This window comes from Simochromis diagramma, unplaced genomic scaffold, assembly GCF_900408965.1.
Source record: "Simochromis diagramma unplaced genomic scaffold, fSimDia1.1 OVJJ01000585.1, whole genome shotgun sequence".
NCBI classification, from domain to species: Eukaryota; Metazoa; Chordata; class Actinopteri; order Cichliformes; family Cichlidae; genus Simochromis; species Simochromis diagramma.
Window position 1 is genome coordinate 1,417,334 of NW_024387398.1, and position 24,363 is coordinate 1,441,696.

At 41.3% G+C, this 24,363-nt stretch overlaps 3 protein-coding genes and 1 long non-coding RNA gene across 6 annotated transcripts; 1 reads left to right on the forward strand and 3 right to left on the reverse strand.

Annotated features, from left to right (window-relative positions):
• Positions 1 to 663: 663 nt before the first annotated feature.
• Positions 664 to 1,592, reverse strand: LOC120720683. Its single transcript, XM_040010458.1, has 2 exons — positions 1,478 to 1,592; positions 664 to 1,345 (listed from the first exon to the last, which is right to left on the reverse strand). The coding sequence occupies exons 1-2, from the start codon at positions 1,550 to 1,552 to the stop codon at positions 692 to 694; spliced, it is 729 nt and encodes a 242-aa protein (XP_039866392.1). The 5' UTR covers positions 1,553 to 1,592; the 3' UTR covers positions 664 to 691.
• Positions 1,593 to 3,962: 2,370 nt separating this feature from the next.
• On the reverse strand, positions 3,963 to 4,808 carry LOC120720560. Its single transcript, XM_040010285.1, has 2 exons — positions 4,702 to 4,808; positions 3,963 to 4,610 (listed from the first exon to the last, which is right to left on the reverse strand). The coding sequence occupies exons 1-2, from the start codon at positions 4,774 to 4,776 to the stop codon at positions 3,963 to 3,965; spliced, it is 723 nt and encodes a 240-aa protein (XP_039866219.1). The 5' UTR covers positions 4,777 to 4,808.
• A 2,903-nt stretch (positions 4,809 to 7,711) lies between these two features.
• Positions 7,712 to 11,242, reverse strand: LOC120720463. Its single transcript, XM_040010150.1, has 6 exons — positions 10,429 to 11,242; positions 10,236 to 10,307; positions 10,018 to 10,136; positions 9,874 to 9,934; positions 9,690 to 9,784; positions 7,712 to 9,254 (listed from the first exon to the last, which is right to left on the reverse strand). The coding sequence occupies exons 1-6, from the start codon at positions 10,462 to 10,464 to the stop codon at positions 8,273 to 8,275; spliced, it is 1,365 nt and encodes a 454-aa protein (XP_039866084.1). The 5' UTR covers positions 10,465 to 11,242; the 3' UTR covers positions 7,712 to 8,272.
• An 8,492-nt stretch (positions 11,243 to 19,734) lies between these two features.
• Positions 19,735 to 24,145, forward strand: LOC120720615. 3 transcript variants are annotated; one of them, XR_005692996.1, is made up of 3 exons: positions 19,735 to 22,892; positions 22,977 to 23,057; positions 23,192 to 24,145. It is a non-coding gene; the product is annotated as an uncharacterized LOC120720615 (long non-coding RNA). The 3 variants fall into 3 exon arrangements; XR_005692997.1 differs by having other exon boundaries at positions 23,218 to 24,145; XR_005692998.1 differs by having other exon boundaries at positions 23,998 to 24,145.
• The last annotated feature ends 218 nt before the right edge of the window (positions 24,146 to 24,363 follow it).

The following is a 24,363-nucleotide window of genomic DNA, read 5'->3' on the forward strand; positions in this document are numbered from 1 at the left end:
ACATGTTACAGTTTTTTTCAATCGCTAACAAGCGCCTACCCATACTTCAGATACTTTTTCTAAACTCTTAACACAGACTCACACCTACAAAACACAATTGGCCAAATGGATAATTTTCTTCTCAAAAATACATTTTGTTAAATATATACTAACTCTTCATTTCAAAATAGAACACATCTTTCTCTGCACACACTAACTGTATAAAAACACTATAAATCTGACTCAAAATGAAATTAGTCTGTCAAAGAATAACACTTGTTTTCACTTCACAAGGTACATGCAGTCAATCAAAGTACACCAGGTTTCAAAATACTGGCTATTATTGACATTACAAAAACTGCATAGACTTTTATGTTTCAGTTTTACAGGTATTTGCATGCGAAACATGCAATCCACCATTTTGACACCAGAAATGTCTTGGTTGGTAACTGTATGTCTACATGTACAGTAATGTTCACATTCAAAAGCATTCCAGTAAAAAGCAAACAAGTTTTTGTTTCTTTACTGTTTACTACAGGAGGTACAGTAGAAACACGGTATGATAGGACAGAGAAAGTTTTACAGTATTGCTTACAGTGAACAAAATATCCATGAAACACACAAGAGCATTCTGAACAAAAAAACAACAGCAAAAAGCCAAGATAAAAAGGGGGGGGGGGGGAGGGGGGCTAAAAAGAGGCAAAATTTGCATCTAATCTCTGCGATCTTCAGGGTTAGGCCACATGTTTTCATCAACATCACATCTGATGTTATCCAAGTCGATGCACCTGGGATAAAACCGCCTGGTATGTTGGATCCACCCTTGGCAATCGTCAACTGTGATGTCCCTGGAGCCAGCATCCATGGCTTCAAGGAGGGACATCTGGTCATGTGGCTGATGGTCATAAACCTTCCACCTCCATGCAGAAAAGAACTCCTCTATGGGGTTGAGGAAAGGTGAATAGGGTGGAAGGAAGAGACTTACCAGTCTTGGGTGGACTTCAAACCATGTTGTTATTGCTTGCGAGTGATGGAAAGCCACATTGTCCCAGGTAATTACAAAGGTCCTCATGTTTTCACCCTCCTGACCCTGCTCTGGAACCAGGCGCTGGTGGAGATCATTGAGAAAGGCAAGCAAGCGCTCTGTATTATAGGGTCCAACCTGACATCTGTGAAGGAGTAATCCTGCATTTGCAATTGCTGCACACATGGTAATGTTTGCCCCTCTCTGTCCTGGCACATCAACTGTGGCCCTTTTTCCAATTACATTTCGTCCATGTCGACGCCTTTTGGCCAGATTGAATCCTGCCTCATCGATGTATATGAATTCATGAGGGGCCTGGTTGGCCTCCAATTCCATAACTCTCTGAAACAAAGTTAATGTAAGTCATGTTATTACTGTATACCATACTGTACTGTAACCTAGTATTGTGTAGGTTACCTACTTGCAAAGTGCAAAGCTTATAGAACTGGACATTGGATTGAATATACACTATACCTGGACATATTGTCGTCGTAGCTCCTTGACCCTCTCACTGTTCCTCTCAAAGGGAACAGTGTAGAGCTGCTTCATCCGCACTCTGTGTTTGGACAATGTCCGCGTAATGGTTGTGAGGCTGGTTCTATCGATATTGTCAAATATCTCATGGTCCGCCACAATTCTAGTTTGAATTTCACGCAGTTTTATTGCATTATTTGCAGTAACCATTTCTACAATGGCAAGCTCCTGATCATTACTGAGGAGCTTTCCTCTTCCCCCAGAGGGTGGAAGACGTTGCATTCTTTAGAAAGACAAAAAACTCAACATATGCATTACTGTATGACCATATTGACATGTCAAGTGAGAATAGAAACAATCCATGTAAAATGCAATACTTACCTGTTGGTTTGTTGAAAGATGCGTATAATGGAGGCAACCGTTGACCGCCTCAAATTGGGCTGCACTCTTTCACCAGCCTCTCTTAGTGAAAGACCATGGTTGATTACATGGTCAATGATAGTGGCACGAATTTCATCACTGACTACTGTTCTTGCAGCCCTTGGAATGCCACCACCACGCATTCTTACACCTCTACCTTGCCCTCTCCTTGGGCCTGCTCTTCTCCCTGGGCCCCTTGCTCTTACTCTTCCTTGACCAGACATTACAGTGTTTGTCTTCTTTTTGTTTCCAAACACATCACTCCTCAAGGTCTTGCCTTATAAACCCCACTGAGTCTAAGCCAGAATGGAAGAAGCTGTGGTTGGCCCAATTTACCCAACATAAATCAGCTGTGTGTCAATTATTCAATTGTTTGTTTATTATCAGCTGAGATATATTTTTGATATTGATATTGTTTTTGTACTGATATCATTGCAGAAGCAGAGGTTTTTATACTGTATCTAAGGTTTGGAATATTGTTTTTGCTATTGTGGGATGTTGTGTGTTAACATTCGTAGATACTACAAAAACAGTCCATAATTTTGTTGGGAGGTATAGCTTGTCTGTTAAGAAAATGTAAGCGTTGTGGAAATGTGTTCACTGACTGCATATTGGGTGAACACGACATGAAATGTGTGAATGGTATGGCCACAACAGACCGATGCTGTGCTAATTGTGTTTAGAGTTTTGCAAATGTGACAACTGTTTGGACAAACGCTTGTTAGCGACTGAAAAAAACTGTAATGGGTTAAACACCAGTGGTGGAACGTGGGGGTGGCTTACTGGGCTTAAGCCCAGGTTGTTTTGTCAGAAGCCCGGGGTCTCTTGGAGTGTAATTTTTTCATAGTTAGATGCCTGGTTGACAACTGTATAAAACAAAAAGTGCAAGCAATATTCGAAGCACAGTGCACACTGTGGGAATTTACGACTGTGCGTGAATCCCCCCTGATATTGGTATGATCCGAGCTCAGACACTAAGCAACTGAGCGAGAGGGCGGGGCAGCTGCTGCCTGTGAGTGCGCTGTTGGAGAAACGGAGCCAGCCATACTAAGGAGAGCTTACAGTTTTTTCTGATTGCTTAAGCACATTTTTTGTAACTATTGGCTATTTTTGCAAAACTCTACACACAGATAAGAAAACCTGTCACCCAATTATCAAAACATTGTAGTTCTCTTGCAAAAGCGAACACAGCTAGATTAACTCTTCACACCTTCGTAAAAATGGTGTTTTCGTATCAAACAGTACACACAAGCCATCATCTACTAAGCACACAATGCGCCAACTGCACACTGATGGTATGAATACAAAACACATCTGGCTTTTGCTTTCTCTGTGTACAGATGTCAATTTGAGGTCACACTTTTGTCATAGACAATTAGTCCAGAATGCCGCAGCACGCCTTTTAAGCGGCACTAGAAGACAGGATCATATCACTCCTATTCTAGCTAACCTACACTGGCTTCCTGTCAAATACCTATTGTTTTTAAAATTCTTCTATACACTTTTAAAATCTTAAATAACTTGGCACCCAGTTATTTGATTGACCTTCTTAATTTATATATCCCTACAAGGGCACTCAGATCCTCTAATCAGGGGCTCCTAATGCAACCAATGTCTCGACTAAAGACGAAGGGGGATCGTGCCTTTGCTTTTGCTGCACCAAAACTCTGGAACAGCCTGCCGGTTGATGTCCGTGCGTCGGAAACTATTCAATCTTTCAAATCACGGTTAAAAACCCATTTGTTTAAGCTCGCCTTTCAAACTACTTAGCTTCCCGGTTCGTGCTTGTTGCAATATTACCATCCTAAAACTGTATTTCTTTGTTGTTAATTGTTTTCTTTTGCTGTAAACCTGCAAGTATGGCTCGTCTGTGAAGCACTTTGTTGTACCTGTGACTTTTAAATGTGCTATAGAAATAAAATTGAAATTGAAAATTGAAATAGTGTCATGTAAACATACAAGGATCCAAACTTCAAGTATTGGTGTTTATTCACACTCATCAAAACCAAGACAAAGTCAGAACACAAAATAGGAATTCCACAAAAAAAAGGGAACAAAAAGACAATCAGCCTACATCATGTCGTCTTTCTGGGTCCGGCCACAAAATTTCGTCCACATCGCATGCGATATCCTCCAGTCCAAGGCACCGGGGAAAATATCTCCTTGAATGCCGTATCCAGGCCTGACATGATGCCTGGTCAATATCTCCACATGCCTCCTCCATTGCCTGTAAAAGGGCTACCTGTTGATGAGGATGACGGTTGTACACTTTCCAGCGCCAGGCAGAGAAGAACTCCTCGATGGGATTTAAGAATGGAGAGTATGGAGGGAGGTTGAGTGCCATGAAGGATGGGTGGTCTGTAAACCAGTTGCGGACCAAAGCAGCCCTATGGAAACTAACATTGTCCCATATGATGACATATCGGGTCTGCTCTGGTCTCTGAACAGTGAGCATGTCATGCAAGGTGTCCAGGAATGCAATAATGTGTGCAGTGTTGTATGGGCCTATGGTTGCATGATGGTGAACAACACCATTTTGGCTTATAGCTGCACACATGGTTATGTTACCACCACGTTGTCCTGGGACATTGATGATGGCACGGTGTCCAATAATGTTCCTGCCACGTCTCCTGGTTTTACTGAGGTTAAAACCGGCCTCATCTACAAAAAGTAGCTCATGTCCCATTGCATCTGCTTCTAGTTCCATCACTCTCTGGACAAGACAAAACAAATGCAACACATCAGGCCCATGCACAGCACTACAGTATGCACTTCCAAATTCAGAACCAATGACACTAGCTTACCTGCACATAGTCATATCGCAGTTGCTTTACACGTTCTGTGTTTCTCTCGAAAGGAACTCTGTAAATTTGCTTCATTCTTATTCTGTGGCGCGCAAGTACTCAACTTAGTGCAGAAATGCTTGCACTGTGTATATTTTGAAAGATGGTGTCATTATCAATTATGCGCTGCTGTATTTCGCGCAGTCTTATTGCATTATTGGCAATCACCATGTTCACTATATGGGTCTCTTGCTCTGGAGTGAACATTCTGCCTCTGCCCCCAACATCTGGACGTCTAGCAATTCTGTAAAGTAACAATTTCAGTATTTTTGCATGTATGGTACTGTTGTGTTTCTCATTAGAGTACGGCAGTGCTACAAAGTACTTACCGATTCTCATTTCGAAATGTCCTAATGATGCTTGCCACAGTGTAGCGGCTCAGTTTAGGCTGAACCCGTTGGCCAGCTTCCCTCAGGGTCATCCCATGGTTGATGACATGGTCCACTATTGTAGCTCTGATGTCATCAGTTATTCTGTTTCTTACTCTTCTTACCCTTCCTCTTTCCCCTCCTCGTCCTCTTCTTGCTCCTCCTTGTCCTCTTCCTCTAACTTCCTCTAACCCTCTTGCTTCTTCACCTCCATGTCCTCTTCCTCCAACTTCTTCACCTCCACGTCCTCTCCCTCGGCCCCCTCTGATTCTCACTCTTCTCACTCTTACTGCTCCTTCCATTGTACTCCACATAGACAGCTTACCTGTGGCCTGTTTATAGTGCTTAGGCTGATTGCAAAGTGGACTAATTATCTAAAACAGTTTTCACATGTGAAAGTGTGCCAGACAGTTGGCAAAATAGTGTTAATGATAGCCATACATGTATAATTTTGCTAGGAGTGTGTTGGAAATTTGGTAATTGAGTGTAAAGCAGTGAGTTGTGTTTAAAGTTCTGCAAAGAGAGTGTTGTGCAGTGAATTGTGCCTACAGGTTTGCAAAGTGTGTGTTACAAAATGGCAAACTGAGTGCAAAGCAGTGTTTGTGCTTTTAGTTTTGCAAACTCAGTGAGTGGTTTTGCTATAAGTATTAATAGTTTTAGGAATTGTGCTGTAAGAATCACAGTTAGGGTTTAAGAATTCAGAAAAAACTGTAATAACATTCAGACTAGAAAGCAGGTCTGTCTTCACCTCTCTGCCTTCTACTCTACTCAGATGGTTTTCATAGCACTGTTCTACAGTATATCACCATATCAAGTGTGCAGGGTACTGCAGGGTGCTAATGCTCCTTTTGCAGCCAAAGTGGTGGTTTCTGTGAAACATAGCATGATTACTTATATTGAAGTACAGTGTTGTACAGTGGATGATACAGTATATACAGTAAAGTACTGTAAGAAAATAAGCAAAGCGATGACAGTATGTGGTTGTATTTCTCTAGAATGACTCGAAGACCTTCTGGGGCAGGACGCCAACGCCTGTTCACACAACAGCAGGAACTTGCCGTCGTGGACCTAGTGAGGGCAGACAATGCCATCCGTCTCCACCAGCTACGAAAGCAAATACTTGCAGACAGGCGAGTGTTCAACAACATAAACCATGTGAGCATCACCACCATCAGACGCATCTTGGGAAAACACAGCATCACCATGAAGCAGCTCTACAGAGTCCCATTTGAGAGGACCAGTGACGGGGTCAAAGGACTCCGAGCTGAATATGTACGGGTACGTGTAACTGTCCTTTACATGGACAATACAGTATTGGTGAAATCCAGCAGCAGCTGAATATGTACCATATCAGTACCACATGGATCCATCCTGAGAGCTACACAGGTACCTGTGTGATGGGTGAGGGTCCTGTATGTGTAGCACTGTAGTGCAGTAATATGTTCTCTTTGTTTTACAGAGAATCTCGGCCATGGATGGAGCTGCACAGCCTCATGAATTCATTTTCATTGATGAAGCTGGATTCGACCTGTGCGAAACAAGACGACGGGTCGTAATGTAATTGGCCAAAGGGCAATTGTGCACGTCCCAGGGCAGCGCAGGGGAAATATCACATTGTGTGCCGCCATAAGCCTTCGAGGGCTTCTGCATCATCATGCAAAACTAGGTCCATACAATAGCCAACATATACTCACATTTCTAGATGCTCTCCATGATATAGTTGTACAGAACAGAGCAGATCAGCCCAGGTTTGTGGTGATATGGGATCATGTCAGTTTCCATCGGCTGCTCTGGTCCAGGCCTGGTTCTCCAACCACAACCAACTTGAAGTGGTATACTTGCCCCCTTACTCACCATTTTTAAACCCTATAGAGGATTTTTTTAGGCTTGGAGATGGCGTGTATATGACCGCCAACCACATGCCCGCATGCCTCTTCTGCAGGCAATGGAACAGGCCTGCGGCGACATTCAGGTGACAGCAATCCATGGATGGTTTCGACATGCAAGAGGATATTTTCCCCGGTGCCCAGCGGGAGAAGACACTGCTTGCGATGTCGATGAGGTCCTGTGGCCAGACCCCAACAGACGGCGGGATCCATGAGCCCACGTATGCACAATTGTCATGATGTTTTGTGTGTACAGTATAGTGTTTTTTCTATTACTGTATTATGTTTTTTTTGCTTGATCTGAATTCATGGTGCTGCAGTGGACAATACTGAGTAGGCCTATTTGCTTTTTTGGTTGTTTGTCTCCTGAAAATATGCCTTCAGAATAAACAATGACAATCACAGACTGCAGTGTTTTATATGAAGTAGACTAGTGTGTCCCCCTGATCTGATCTGCATGTGATGCAAGTATGTGTCATTTTGTCAACAGAGTTACATTTTGACAGAGGAATGTTAGGTTTTGACAGCAGAGTTTCAGTTTGGCACAGATGTGAATGGTATATTCTGTTGTGTCATGTTTACTTGTGTTTAGAGTTTTGGCACAATGAGCGACGTTTTGCAAAATGTGTTCAAGCAACGGGTAAAAACTGTAACATGTTTTTCACCAAAGATTTCAGCAATTATAAAAATTCAACTCAAACTATTCAGCTATTAGCATTCACACTGCATTTTCTACAGGAAGTACATTTTATATACCAGTTTCAGTTCAAAGTGCATTAAAAATAATAAATAATTGTATTAAAAATAATAATGAAAAATAATACCACCAATATGTTACTGCACTACACTTACTGGACTTGTGGAAGTATTTTGAGAACCATAAGAGATTCTTACAAATGTTTGAAAGAAAAAAATCTTTAACATAGCTGGAGACTCGTGTAGAAATATGAATGAGTTTATAAAGTTTCTGTCATGGTGTGCTGTGACAGGCAGGTAGCAGGACCCAAACACAGGACTCTTACGTGGAATGAAACTTGAATCGGCAGCTTTTATTGCTGGAAACTCAGGTGGACTCAAGAAACTTAAAACTAAGAAACAAGAACTAGGAAAACAAATCAGGAACTATGAACAAGAATCAAGTAAAGAACACGGAGGAGAAAAAACACCCAGCCCACTGAAAACTAAAGAAACCCCCAAAAACATGAACAACAATCATCAAGGAACATATTTACATATTTAGAGTTACTGCAACACCAACACTGGGTCACAGCTTCAGTGTCAGTCGGTGACTTTTGGTCTGCAACAGCAGCAGAACAGACTTCTCAGTCTTTTGAAGAAGCCCTTTTTCTTCTTGTTGATCTGACGGTCTTTGGACTTCATGCTGGCTTCAGGTTCAGGAGAAGGTTCCTCAAAGGGAACATCAGGAACCGGCCCAATTTCCGAACAAGATCCTTTGATCTTATGATCTTCGCCTTCAACACAGGATTTGGACTCGGCATAGGGTTCCTCACAGGGAACGTCGGGCTCTGGAACACTTTCTGACAGAGCTCCTTCGATCGTAAGGTCTCGAGTACTCAGACTGGATGCCCTTTCAGAAAGAAGTTCCTCACAGGGAACGTCGGGCTCTGGCACACTCTCTGACAGAGCTCCTTCGATCGTAAGGTCTCGAGTACTCAGACTGGATGCCCTTTCAGAAAGAAGTTCCTCACGGGGAACGTCGGGCTCTGGCACACTCTCTGACAGAGCTCCTTCGGCTGGTGGAACATTTGCCATTGAAAGGCCGTCAGAGGAGCGCTCTCCATTTGTGCTCTTCACATCAGGACTTGAAGGGGGCTCAAAGATTTCACATATCCGGATCCTTGCTACATCAGCAATGGTCTTCAGCAACACGGGTGCAAAGTTTGCAACTTTGATAGACAGAATTTCTTCAGGAAATTTCTGTCTGATCTCCGTCAGGATGCTGTCGACCATATCGTCTCGGATAGAGCGGGTGAAGACGGCCTGTGTTTCCATCGCCGTGAGACTCCTGGAGACACGATCTAAAGTGGCCTTGGTGACACTGGTGGAGAGGATACTTAGACTCTGGGAGGCCATGTTTAGGAGGGGACGAGGAGGAAGCTCCCAGAAGCCCTGGAGAACGCGGGGAACTACCTCGATCACTACCTCCTGCGCGGTGAGCAGTTTGCTGTTATGCTGTTCCTGCTGCTTCTTTTTCAGGATTTCAACGTAATCCTTCACCACGCGGAGGAGTTTAGGTGCTCTGTAGAAAAACATGATAAGAGTTATCTGTTAAACATATTCAAAGCATCACTTAAATATTGAAACACTGTAGCTGGACTGTTAACCCTGTAACCGCCTTTGTATCATACATGAGTTTCTGAGACCTCGATCTCATCAACATGATCAATACTTGCTATAATTTCTAAATGTTGTGGACAAAACTCTTTTTTAGTCTAAAGTTAACATTGTCGTTAACAAAAAGTTGCCAAAAACACCCAGTGTATCAAATGTGATACAAAAAATAAATACACAATAAAAGTAAATCATACACAACATGACATAGCAAAGAACTAATTTGTGGCTTTTGTTTAAAGGGTTAATAAACATCTCAGTTCCAAAGAATCTGAATTTTCTGGCTGTTTTTTGATGGGTTGGGTCTTACAGGGTTAATAACTGTATGTTACATGTGACTCACTGAAATTTAGGAGGTACGGCCTCTGGGAACTGAAGAAGCATCCTGGCTTCAAATTCAACGTCCCTCATTTTATTGCTGACGTTCACCGCCCACACCTGAAACAGAAAACACATTTACAGTGCGCTTATGTTTAAAGGTTATGTGCACATAATGAAAAAAAGTCTTGTGGGTTTTCTCGTCTTACCAGCCTTAGAAGAGGTTTGGCTTCCTCTTCGTCAAAATCCTCTAACTCGAACTCCCACAGCCTTCAAAAGAAAGCAAAGCAGAGGTTTTCTCTCAGCACTTACACGTCATCACAAACAGACTTTCAGGTGTGACAGTAACTCACTGCTCTCTGAGTGTCTCCCTGCTCTTCTCCACCAAAAGATCTCTCAGATCTTCAGCAGTGAGGTTCGGTGGAATTAGATCTTCCTGCTGAAGTCTGAGAAACTCCGTCATAATCGCAATCTAAAAGTAAAGGAGACATTTAATCACCACCACTCTCAGGTCCTCAGAAATGACCTGATATTTTCTGTCAGCTTTGGTTTGCATGAATCTGGGTCTAACCTGAGTCCTGTAGCCCGGAAGATACCAGCAGATCTTTAGAGCTGTTTCATAAATCGGTGTGTTGAACAACACCTGTCAAAGAAATAGCAATTTAGTCATTGTTACTTAAAAGGATTCTCAGTTTGTCAACTTTTAAAACGACATCAAATTCTTCAAATTACTGAAATGCAGTAAAAGCAAAAACGTCACCTACCCTGATAGGTTTATAGATTCCTTGACTTGATTCCATTTCGACGTTTTCAAATCAAAGTCAGGAAGAAAAACTTTAACTGCTCTCAACGAAGGCGTACGGGGGGATCTGGACCTGAAAATGCTCTCAGCTCGGTGGTCTCGCACAGATGAGCTCTTTTGACAGTCTGATGTTTATTTATGAATGCAGAATTTCTTGAGCAGTCACCATGGAAACTTGATGCAGCTTCATGTTGTTAAATTAAAAGTAAACACTGTGTATTTTGCACTACACTCCACTAAACTTATCATATAAGTAAATAAAGTGTGGGTTAGGTCCCTCCTGTGGAAAGAGCCACACAAACCGATGGATCAGAAAAGACAAAGTCAGCTACAGCATGCCTTTTCATATTATGTGCCTGCTTATCTCCATTTCTTTACAGTAGATGGGAACTTTTGCAGTAAAGCAATGGCTTACAAACAGTGGACTGTGGACTAATGCAGACATCTGAAGCCTGACAGCAGCTGGTATATACACAGCTTTGGATAAACTGGCCCTTTAAACAGCCCAGAGGAAGAAGAGACCTCTGCGTTATCAGTGCAGCCTAAAGCACAATAATAATAATACTATTAATATTATTTTTATAGCAATAATACCCCAAATAATGAAGTCATTAATTACACATTGGTCATGCTTCACAGGAGGTCAGGAGTGACCGATGAACGTGATGCTACATTACAGTCTGTCCTATGAGTTCAGCAGGAGGAGGTGAACCCACAGCTGGGACCAGTTCTCTAGTGGGTTCAGTATCATACTTGTGTTCATCCTGGTCTGAACCTGGTCAGAAGAACTGACTTCACTTTTGAAAATTCAATACTTATAAAAGGTAACCCCAAACAGTCTACAACGGCTGTTTTCTGTCCACCAAAGCAAATTTGCTTGACGAGGTTTTTGTACCTTCACTTCTCCAAAAAGCAAATAAAGAGATTAAACAAAGATTTACTGAACGACCGTCAGAATTCCCCGAGCTAACGTAGATCGCTTTATGCTCTTGAGTCAGGAGGGATAAGAAAAGTGACTGCACTGACTGCAATCTGCCGTCTACTGACATCTAATGGAGAGATTTATACACGTGAGAACTTTAATGGTACTTGAAAATAGGCCAGGATCTGCACTGCTTCAGCCTGAGCCTGTTCAGTCAGCACCGTCTGTGTAATATGAGAATAATAATAAACATGACTTTTCCTTCCTCTTCCATAAAAAGGATGCTGCTCCATACTTACCTTTTTAGAGACTTTGATGTTGTTTGGCAGGATAATGGCATCGCACTGAAGTTTAGGTGTTCAAAATACACAATGACTGATTTTCATGTCAACAACTAAGTAAATATTCTGATGAAGAGCCACTAAAGGAAGTTTTTGGAGTAACTCTCAGCAGTAATGTGGACATGAAATAGTTGGTAGACGTGTCATTAACCCACAAGAAAAATCTTTAGTTCTATTCAGGTACAGAGACGTATTTAGGCTACAGGCAACAGTTTTATTCAAATACAATTTATTGTCAAAATGTTATAGTGCTGATCCGTGACTGCCTTTTTACAACTTTTACAAAGTGACTGCAAACATTGTGGAACGATTCATAGCCTTTGATTGCTTGTGTGAATGTATTAAACAGGAAACCAGGAGCTGCAGAAACCCAGTAATGCTGAAGACGCATGCGTGTGCGTTTATTATTATGGCTCCAGGTTACATTTCAGATCTTCTCAGCCCACACCGCCCCACTCGAACTCTGCGCTCCTCCAGTCACATGCTGTCATTACTTCCACGCTCCCAGTTCAAATCTAGAGGTGACAGCTTTCTCCATTGCTGCCCTGAAACAGTCGTCCCCCTTTCATAAAATCCTCTTCATCCTTGGAAGTCTTCAAATCCAATCTGAAGCCCCTCCTATTTTCCAAGGATCTCTCTGACACCTCTGTTATTGTGTTTCAGCTATTCTGGTCTTTTATCTCATTGGATGATGTTTGCATGTGTAGACACGTGTACGTGTAGTTTAAGTTCACATATGTGTGTTTGTGTGTGAATGTGTACATTTTTGTATATGTATGTGCATATTTGCATGTACACATATGTTTTTACAAACATATACGGATGTCTCACTGTTTCTATGATGTTTTCATCTTATCTATTTTAATTCTTTTCACCATATCATCCCTCTGTTCAGCACTTTTAAATGTGCTATATAAATAAAGATGACTTATATTTGCATCCGTGTGTCAGAGTGTGTGTTTTTACCTTTAATTTAGGACACACACACACACACAGAGCATAGAGTGAACAGGGACTATTAAGCGTGTGGACTGTGTGTATCTATGCCAGTGAAACAGCCTGGATCTGCTCATTTTGAATATTGAAAAATATCGTGACTTAAGAGAAACATAATAACTAAAACAGAGCAGAAACACGACAATTCAGCAGAAAAGTAACAACTTAAGCAGAAATATTGGAAAATGAGCAGCTGAAAAAAGCTGAATAAGGTGACGTTCACTCAAAACTACTTGTTGTTCAACTGTGAAAAACTGGCAGAAATTTTAAAAACGCACGAAAGAACAGCCAGCAGATACACACAATTAGAAATATGAGCACATATGGAAACACAAATGCATAGAGACACACAGGATGTCAGTCAACCACTATGAATATTCAAAATATTCAAGATGTACCACAGGCTCAGAAGAGTAGGTCCAGATCGGAAATCACTTACAAAACAGGATTGGACTGGATCAGGATGGATGAACCTCAGTGTGTGAAGAGGACTCTCCATTTACATGCACAAACTGGAGTCTATTAGATAGATATGATACAAACCACTGCAGTGCAGTACCTGTAATACCTACAGCATGTTCTAATCGCCTCTGTGTGGGTGTCAGCATAGGTATCGAAAGGATCTTCTCCATCATGGAGCAGAAGGCTGAGGTAATGTCTCGACATCTTGACATCAACTTGTCTCTTTGTTTTTATACATTTTTATCTTCTGTGGAGTTCGACATGTCCAAGAAAGCTGGATTTTTAGATCTGAAGAAGGTTTTCGACTCTGTAAACCATCAGATATTGTTGTCCAGATTGACTCGGTTTAATATCTCCAGTCAGGCTCTTCAGTGGTTTGCCTCATATCTCTCACACAGGAAACAGTGTGTGGTGTTGGATGGGGTTAAATCTCCATATTTAGACTGTGATACAGGGGTTCCTCAAGGATCTGTTCTTGGGCCCTTATTGTTCTCTCTTTTTATCAATAACTTACCTGAAGTCTGTCCAAATATATTTACTCAAATGTATGCGGACGATGCAGTTATATATACGCAAGCAAATAGTGTCCAGCAGGTGGCAAAAGATCTTACAGCTGCTTTAGCATTAATGCATAGCTGGCTGGAGGACTCATGCCTAATGTTGAACACCTCAAAAACTGTCGGTGTGTATTTTTCAAAACGCCCCTTAAACTTGAAGCAGTCAAACATATTCCTGGATGGAGTAGAGCTTGAATTAGCTCCAGAATTTAAATATCTTGGGGTCATTCTAGACCCAACATTATCCTTCAAGAGTCACATAAACAAAGTGTCCCAGGTACTTAAATTTAATAATCGAAATTTTAATCATATACGTAATAATTTAAATATGAACGTTGCAAAAACTTATTTTTACTCAATGATCATCTCTCATATGGACTATTGTTTGACGTCCTGGTCACTTGCTTGTCCAACAACACTTAAAACTATTGAAAACATTTATAAAAGAAGTTTAAAACTACTTGACAAAAAACCGACTTCCCACCACCACTGTCATGTGTTAAAAAAACATAAATTACTGAACTTCAATAACTTAGTGAAACTTAAAAGAGTGAGTTTAATATCGTTAGCTTCATAGCATAAGTGCCTAAGTCATTTTTTGGTCAAATTGAGATTTTTGCCTAACTTTACTCCCCTACCACTGCTGCATCATCCTGTCCGTCTGTTTTCCGAAAACACAAAAAAATGACTTAGGCACTTATGCTATGAAGCTAACGATATATAAAGTCTTACACTCCCTTGCTCCACCACCACTAAAGCAGTTCATTAGGCATAAAGAAAGCTCAGACAGGACCACTCGAGCTACAATCCGAGGAGACTTGTTTATACCCTACAGACGGACAGCATTTGGGCAGAACGTCCTTTCTGTCCAGGGTGGCCATCTGTGGAACAGTCTTCCTCAACCCATTAGAGAATGCTCGACATTCAATTTGTTTAAGGCAAAGGTTAAAAACTGGTTATGGACAAATCAAGTGTGTGATCATGTATGAGTTGTATAGTTTTAATGTTTTATTTGGGAACAGAATGGTGTGTATGTGTAAGTTTGGTGATGGAGTTTTTATTATGAATGAATGATGAATTTTTATGAATTATTATGTCTATTTTTATGCTTAAGGACAACAGATGGAAATTAGCCCTTGGCTATAATCTGGTATGTTTACATTCATGTAATTCTTTTTTTACATTTATGTTCATTAACATGCACTGTCCTAAATAAATAAATCTATGAACCTATATCATTTGAAAACGGGACTAAAAGGTGACATGAAATGACGTGCAACAACCCACTCACCCAACTTCTCAGTTGAGAATGCCAGGATCAGGTAAATAACATGTGACCACAACCCCATGCAATCACCTGAGGTGCAGGGGAATCTAAACACCTGCGGCACCATAACAAATAAAACATAAATATTCACTTTGGCTCTTCCACTCAGTCTGCACTTTCATTCATGATTTCAACAGGTTGAAATAAGCTTTGAAGAAACATCCTTTTAGTGCTGAAATATTCAAACACTGCAGGAAGAAGAACAACAAACTGATGACGGATGTTTGTGCTTCAAACAGGAAAACCAGCAGGACTTTCCGATGTTTACGTGAACGCAGCACAGTGTTTCCATGCTCCCGAGTGTCCTCAAACGCCGCATTAGGCTCAAAGTTTACTTCCACTTCCTTAACTTCGTGGAGTGGAGCTTGTTGTTGGTGTGTGAAGAAACTGTAAGTTTTCTTTGTTTCCTCTTTTAACAGTTTGTCTTTAGGAACTTTAATGCTTGTTCAGCTCGTGTTTGATTTCTTCACACAACAAACTGTGTGTGTTTGTATTAAAGTCAGTGTGTAATGTTTTCCTGGCTAACATCAGCTGTGTGCAGCTTAGTTTCAGCACAAACAGCACAAATCTGCTGCTCCATAGTTCACGGTAACGGACTCACAGCTGGACCAACGAGGCCGAGTGTGTACTTTTTTAGTTCCCTCAAGTCGTGTCGAAATTCATGGGCTGCATCCTCCTGAGGTTGCTATCTAAAATATAACAGGACACTGGAGTAAATTCTCGACCATCTCACACTTCTGTTTAACATTTATTCAGCTGTGTGAAAAATCAGAATCAGAATACTTTATTAATCCCGAAGGAAATTAGGGTTACAGCAGGCAGCACGCTAATGATGCATGCGCACTTACAAAGGAACCTTCTGACCAACTTTACACAAACATCACATTGGGGAGACGTGTCAGAAAGGTCGGCTGATAGGAAAAAACAACGAAAATACATAACATGAGGTAAGAGGAGGAGAAAAAAACTCCACTCAGACTGAGCTCCTAGTGGGAGAACAGTTTGATAACAGAAAAAACACCTCAGCACAAAAAGCACATGACTATCAACACACCATAGAAACACAAGCCAAGCAACAGGGGCGGGTAAAGGGTAAGAGAGAGCCGGTGTAGACAGCGCATCCGGTCCTGCAGCATATCTGCGCTGGTCCAGTCGACCGCCATCTTCCCCGGGAGGGCACAAGCATCGAAGGCGTTTGGAAAGGGAGGGGGGATCAGTGTGTGCACATCAGTGTATGTGTGTGTGTGTGTGTGTGCGCCCAGAGTTCAGCTGAGACAGTGTCCTTCGCCCTGCCAGGCTAAGTAAACAGTCTTCCAGCCAACCCAGGTGGGCTTGCATGGAATGGGGGGAACAGACTAAACACAGTCGTTATCAGGGTGGTTTGTTCAGCTCCAGCCTTGAGGCCGCAGCTGGCGCCAAGGTATCCGCATTCTGATGTTGACGTTGTTGATTTCTCTTTTATGCGAGCAGGTCAGGAGAATTTCAAAGCTGTTCTTTAACACTCCGACACTGGTCTCTCGATCTCCCGTTGGAGAGCCGCGAGCCTCCCCATGATGGTATCAAACTTCTGTTCCGTGGTGTTGTCATTCTTGTGATTCCAAGACCTCACAACTGCAGTGAGCTGTTCTGCGATGTGATCCAACTTTCGCTCAAAGGTGTCATTTTGAGCAGGCCTCTCCTTGATGTATCCCAATATACGCTCAGAGGTGTTATTTTGAGTCTTCATGGCAGCTGTAAGCATCTCCAAGGTCTTAACCATGCTGCTTTTGTTGTGAGAAGTCGCGCCTCGTCCCATTGTTTCAATCCCAGCGGGCAGCCTGGGGGGGGGGGGTTTGAACAGCCGGTTCTGCCCTCTTATTTCTCTGATAAGTCAGGGCCAAGCCAGCTCCGATCAGCAAGAACCCTGTTATCATGGTTCCGAATAGGTAAATATCTTCAGCGTCCTCGATCGACAGTCCCGCCAGGCACACGATCCTCCATTTCTGCCACCCGTCCATCGTGTATCCGGCAGGGAAAGTCCCTCCAGGGTACTCGGGCTCTCCTGAGCCCAGACTTCTCGTTGAGAAAAGGGTGTCAATAGCATTCAGAGACCAGTTGATCAAATCCATAATTCTCTTTAAGGTTTTAGAGAACGACTGTGAGAGAGTGTTCGAGGGAAAGTAATGCACACGAAACAGGACAAGGACACAAGAGGCTAAGCGGGGAAGGAGGAGAGGAGAAAAGTGCGACCGCCTTCGTCGAGAGCTGAAGAAAGACAAAGGAGGAACCCACCCGGGGGATTAATAAAGTTTTATCTAATTATCTAATCTAATCTAATAACTTTAATCTCAGCCAAACCGATTTACTCACGAACAAATAAAACATGGAAAAAAGCCAAACAATAACTTTTTAGGTTGTCTAAGTGACTTATATATTACGTTTAACCTGAGTAGCGGAAGTCCGCGGTGATCTGAAAATGATGTGCCGGGAGTTGTGCCGTTCTCGGCGGCTCTAGTGACCCTCGAGCTCTCGGCTAGCTATCGAACTAGTGGGTAACAGACGTCTCCGAAAATGTCAAAGCACTTTTGCAAATATGCGATACCTTGATAAACCGAGCAGATAACCTCGCATTACAGATTGCCGCGATCGGAAAAAATGTGGACTTTGCATGTGAGGAGATAAAAGATGTCAAATGCAGAGTGGGGCACCTTGGAGCAAAAAATCTCCAAAGAGGAAGAGCGTATGGATTAAAACCCAGCAAAGAATCACAGATCTCGAGCGATACTCCAGACGGTGGAACCTCAGGCTGTTTGGTGTCAAAGAAGTGCAACAAGAGGATACATGGAGAGTTGCTGTTCAGATTTGTCAGGCCGTGTTGCCTGAATGTAAAAATCAACTTTATGACACCATTGACACCGTACATCGGGTCGGCTCTAAACGCCCAAACAACACCAGTCTCCGACCTATTAACATCCAGTTCATCTCCCACAGAACTAGAGATGGCCTGTGGAAAGCGGCCAAGACATCTCCTTTCTTAAAGGAGAACCGGGACCTGAAGTTTGCTGAGGACCTATCCAGAGAAGACAGAGTGCCGGAGCAAGTTGTGGCCCATTATTGATTACCGATTAAACTCTCCAACTTTCATAGTCAACTCTTATCATCTTGGTTAATGATATACTCTTGCAACTTTTCTCTCCATAAATATCTCATTTGGAACAATCAGGATATTAAATTTAAGAACAAATATTCAGAAATGGATTGATAGAAATATTTTACTTGTGAGTCAGTTACTGAATGCTAATGGTCAATTATTTTCTTATAAGGAACTTTTGTCTGTTTATGATTTTCCTGTCACTGCAAGAGAATATGCTGTAGTTTTTGATGCAATACCAGATGGGGTGAAAAGGTTACTGGTGTCTGCTCCTAAAGGTAGAAACTGTATTATTCCAGAACTACATCCTGCTAGCATGTACATCGGTAACATCTGTCCTTTATTGAGTGATGAAGCCACAAATCAATGTATTAGACAAATCATTCAAAAAGACATTGTTTCCAAACCTGCAGCTGTATTTTACTGGAACAATATTTTCAATGATATAAACTGGAAAAACACTTGGATTCTATCAAGGAAATTTATTATCACTAATAAGGTAAAAGAAGTTACTCTTAAGTTGATTCATAGATGTTATCCGGTAAAGACACATCTGGTTAAATTTAAGAAAAATATTGATACTCTTTGTACTTTTTGCAGCAGTGCAGAGGAAACAATATGTCATTTATTTTGGAATGCACATATACACATGTTTTTTGGATTGATCTAAATAATTTTAGAAACACCAAAATTGATCCCTCATGTAAACTGAAGTTTAAACATATTCTATTTGGCCTCTCACATACCGATAAAATAATTCCAGGAAAAAAATACATTATCAATCTTCTGATTATTTTTGCCAAATTTGACATACATTGTACAATATTTTCTCAACAGGGTCCAAACATATTTGCTTTTAAAGCCCTGTTTTCCAATTATCTAGAGAATCTTAAGAACGGTTCTAATTCCAAAGCATGTAAAACACAAGAGCTGTGTCGAATGCATAGTTTCACTTGACTTACGTGTTGTTTATTTATACCTTGAGCCAGGGGCGATTTTAGCCCATTTTTGGGGGTGCTTCAGCACCGTCTCACACCTCTGTTTAATCAGTTTTCTGTTTGACGTTTATTCAGCTGTGTGAAAACAAAGGAGGAACCCACCCGAGTGACTTATATATCATGTTTAACCTGAGTAGCGAAAGACCGCGGGTGTCTGAAATCGATGAAGCCGGGAGTCCGCTGCTCTCGCCGGCTGGTGTGACCATTGAACCCCCCCGGCTAGCTATCAAGCTGGTGGGTAACAGACGTCTCCGAAAACGTCGGCGCACTTTTGCAAATATGCGATGTCTTGATAAACCGAGCAGATATTTGAAGTTTACACAGCTACTTTCTCGCCTGAAAATATGTTAAAAGTTTATTTTGTGACCCAGAAAGATTAATAAGAGTGATATTAAAACTTAGTAGCGGCCGCCATTGTTGGAAACTGAAATTGGCTGGGCCGCGCTATGAATTCTGGGATATGGTGGGCCACGAAGGACACACCCGACCCATCCTTCAAATTCGGGGAAATGAAGGATGCATTTGTCGGCTGCATTTGAAAGAGTTGACGAATTGGGACAGCCTTCATCGCCTGGCTTTGAGGTAATCGGCCTTCAAATGCGGCCTCCGGAGGATGCAGCCGACGTTTTGGGACACAACGTCTGTGTGAAGGTAAATGAAGCAATCTGTAATGTTTTCCTGGCTAACATATGCTGTGTGCAGCTTAGTTCCAGCACAAACAGCACAAATCTGCCGCTCCATAGTTCACAGTAACGGACTCACAGCGTATTTGACCAATGAGGCCGAGTGTTAAACGCTCTTCCTCCTTTTATTGTTTGTGCGAATGTGTGTGTTAATGTAACCAGTATAAAGACCTAAAAGTAATTAACTCATCCACTCCAGCTCCTCTCCCACAGGGGAATTTGTAGAAAAGTGGTGTGCCGTTATTTTTACATTTAACATAAAGTACGAACTTACATGGAACATATTTGACACAAGATAAAAAACCCCACAAAATTCGACATACCTGACAAAGAAAAGTAAAAAGAAAGAAAGACCTCCAAGTAATTAACTTGCCCGCTCCAGCTCCCACAACCAAATACAAATAGAAGGTAGGAAAGGGGGTTAGCTCCACCCACCGCAACTTCTAAATTAGCAAGAATTATCTATTCATGCTAGCATTGACAGTGCCTATAACACATGTGTGGCACACACATACTACACATTTACAGTATTTAGCAAAGACAGGCATAATAATGACAATAATTAAACTAAAAACACACAATCAGAAACATCCGGGTGGCTAAATATACATCATATGTGTGTTGTACAGTGTTGGAAAAGAAATGACACGAACCTCCCCCACAGGGGAATTGTAGAAAAGGGGAGTACACTGTATTTATAGGGTTGCACCAAAGAAGAAGAAGAAGAAAAGAATTAGGAGGGGCTTTAACTGATAATGAACATTACAGCCTTGGAGGTCCTAAAAATCAGGTATAAAAGGAACAGTTTGGGGTTTAGAACTCATTTTGTGTAATTAGAACAATATGTGATTTATGAGCCGATTACATTAACATTAAATCACTCTAAGCAGGTGTAAGTGATTATTTCCACTGTAGTCTGGACATAAAAGATGGCTGCAGACACCAGGTTCATAGTTTAGTTTTAGTTCAGTGTTGAAGTGTTGGGCTGAGTTTTTTGTCTGCTGTTTCTGGAAGTTTCAGCTGCTGTTTACAGACAGGTTTATTGTACTGGATGTTTGTAGTTTGAAGGAAAAAGAATCCATGATGAGTCAGTTTGAATGTTTTCACTGATGATCTGTAGAAAAATAACAGTGAAGACTTTTTCAATTCTCAGTACAGGGTGGAGTGTTTGGTTCAGTTTGTAGATGGAGGCAGCAGCTCTGTAGGTGGACAGTTTTATTCTTGGACTGATGTAAAAATTCTTGCTGATGTTTCTGTTGATGCTGCTCACAGACAAACATGAGGTCAGTTTTTGCTAACATTGTTTTCCTGACGTGATTAATGTGCAGCTTGGAAACCTCTGGAGTTGGTGAAGACGGGTTGACACTATGATCAGCAGCTGAGCTGGAACAGAAGATTTCCTCTCAGTATTTGAGGATTCAGAGACTTTTGGAGACTTCTGGTCACTTTCTGTTAGAAATGTTCGACTGTAAAACTGTCTGAAATGATGCTGCTGACTTCAGGGTTCAGCCTTCACAGTGAAACAAAAGAGGAAAGATGTAAATGTTCTTGTGCAGTGAGTTCCCTCAGACTTTTGATTACACTCAGACAAACAGCAGCTTCACTGCATTTAGTTCATGTTTGTCTGTTTAGACATAATCACTGCTGTGTTTTAGTGTCTCTGCTGGAACTGCACCAAACTCCTTCATTCACCATCCCAACACTGAGAGGATGTTAGAGACACAGGGGCACCTTCACCTCTCCCCAGAAAAAGAACCAGAAAACAGACGTCTTTTCAGGAGCTCAGAAGGAACCTCTTCAGATTTCTTCCACTCGAGCAAAATTTCCAGCAAAGAAAATATTCAAAGATCAGAAATGAATAGATCAAATCTATCAGGTGTTACATGGACAGGAAGATGACTGTTGACCAGAGGAGGAAGAAGAGAACAGTCTGAGGTTTCTCTGTTTTATACTTCCCCCTCATCCTAGCCTGTATGACATCAGCACACATAGCAACAGTTTAGCAACCACACTTCCTGTTTCATAACAGCTCCATGAGTCCTTATTTGGAAGAAACACTAAACAGCTAATGACTGTGACCACAGAAAGTTGAAGAGTCCACTTGCTCTTTATCAAGCAGAAAACGGTAATGACCACACTCAATCAACAATAACAATGACTAAGAAGTTCTTGAAATGAATTTCAGTTAAAAAAAAACCAGAAAAAAAAACCTATTAAACCTGTGACTGTGATTATCAGGAACATGGTCATTGAAGGCATCACGTGATGCTGCTGTCTCCTGTATCTGTACAGAGTTTAAAAAACTCAGTCACATGATGTTCCTCTGTCTCTACATCTGTTTCTCTGACTGCAGCTCTGTTTGAATGAACTGGATCGTCCAATTCTCAAACGTGTTAACTCTGCTGATCATCTTTGAATCCTAGATCTGGAAATAAAGGTGGTGAATATTTGGTTTTTAAAATTCTTTCTTTGACTCAGTGTCACTTTGCTTTAGAGACAGAAAGAGATTTCAGATTAACTGGTGTTATTTCTCAGAAACAAAATAAACTTTTTTTCTACATTTGGGGTATTTAGCCCATACAATTAAAGCTGTAAAATAAGAAAATAAAGAAAAAATAATAATAATAAAAAATAAAACATTTTCCAAGATAGCATAGTCCCTGCAAAATAATCCCATTTATCCCCACCCAGGTCACTGCCCTGTACACTGTATTTCCAAACCTGACATGAGGGAGTTGCACACAGACAGAAGTTACAGAGTTCGAAACGCATCAAGGAACGGACCCACATGCTTTGAAATTTCCTGGTAGAGTGTTGGAGTGAGTGTTTTATTTTTTCCAGTTTTAGACACAACGTGAGGTCACATAACCATTGTTAATGAGTGGGCATAAAAATTCAAATCAATATGGTGTCCAAAGTGTGCCAAAATTGAACAAGGCTGGACAACGAGAGTCCCTCCCTCTGAAACCACTCTGTGTGGGGAACATGAGAGCCAGACCAAAGCTCAGAGGTGAGATGACCATCTCTAACTGTCCATGACTGCTCTCCATGTCACAGCTCAGCACTCACATCACTGCTCCATCATTATTCACAGGAACCCACCTGGACCTCCACCCAGCTCTGTGTCCTTAAAGAGTGACAAGTTAAAGGACATTGGTTCCTCTCATGCAGAGAAGTTTGTCTAAATGTCTAAATGTCTAAATGTGTGTCTAAATGTTGTTGTGACTCAGTGTTTGTAAAGAAATCCTGCATCATTTTTAATGTCAGCTCAGCTCTTTTTCACACATATTTCTATGTTCATATGTGAAGCGGTGTGTGTTGGACTCTCTCATTAGATTCAACAGGAATAAGGACCAGAGTGATCCCATCATCAAATATGTATATTCTGACTGTGATTATGACGAATTCCTTCTTGGTACCACACTCTATGGCAGATTTAGAAACCTCATGTTAAACCAGTACTAGTATATATGTAGACTTGTTTGAATGTTCATCTTTTTCTGGACTCCTCTGCTTTTATTTTCTTTCTTTGATTTCATATTTCTTGTTTTATAGACTTCAGCTGACTGTAAGCAGTTTTCTAAAGATTGTAAGCTCTCTTTGTTTTCTGTTTGATCAGTTCTGTCAGTTTCTTTTTCATTTATATATTAGCAGCAGCAGAGTTGGAGCTCCATTAAATTAAATATGCACCACCAGAGGGCGCTGTTAACTGTGTCACATATAGTTCTACATGATTTTGGTTTAATGAGGCATTTGGGTTGTTGTATTCTTGTTCTTGTTGTATCAGGTCTACTCATGAAGTCATTATCATTCAGTATGTCAGTGGTTCCCAAACTTTTTTCGCTAGGCCCCTCTTTGTTTTACAGGAACTCCATTGCAGTTTATTTCACACCTCAAACCTTTTGTAAACAATTAAACAAATAACAAAAATCTGCAATAAATTACAGGCAGCAGTAAAATAAACTATTAACTCTTTTACGCTACGTCCACATGTACACTGGTATTTTTGAAAACGCAACTTTTCGCACCTTTTTCTATGCGTTTGGATCTTTCGTCCACACTTCAACAGTGTTTCTAATCACCGAAAACTGAGATTTTTTAAAAACTCCTGTCAGGTTGGAGATTTTTGAAAACTGCGTTTACGTGTGGACGAGGAATACGGAGTTTGGCACACAACTTCAAAGCTATGTGCCTTTTTTCACGTCACGCTGTGCACCACGTTATTGTTTACATGAGATGAATTGCAGAATGGCAGATAGAGACGAAATACTGTTAATCTGACTGTCTGCAGGTTTTACACACAGTTACTGTCCCTCCATTTACAAAGGCAGAGGCGTCACGGTGTGATTATTTTACGTGTACTTGTTTTTTTTCCTGTGTAATAATGTTCAACATTGCAATCAAATCAAAAAATGTCTCTCTGTACAAAATGGGTTCAAAAACATAAACAGCTGTGGGATCCTGTTTGTCTGTGATTTGAA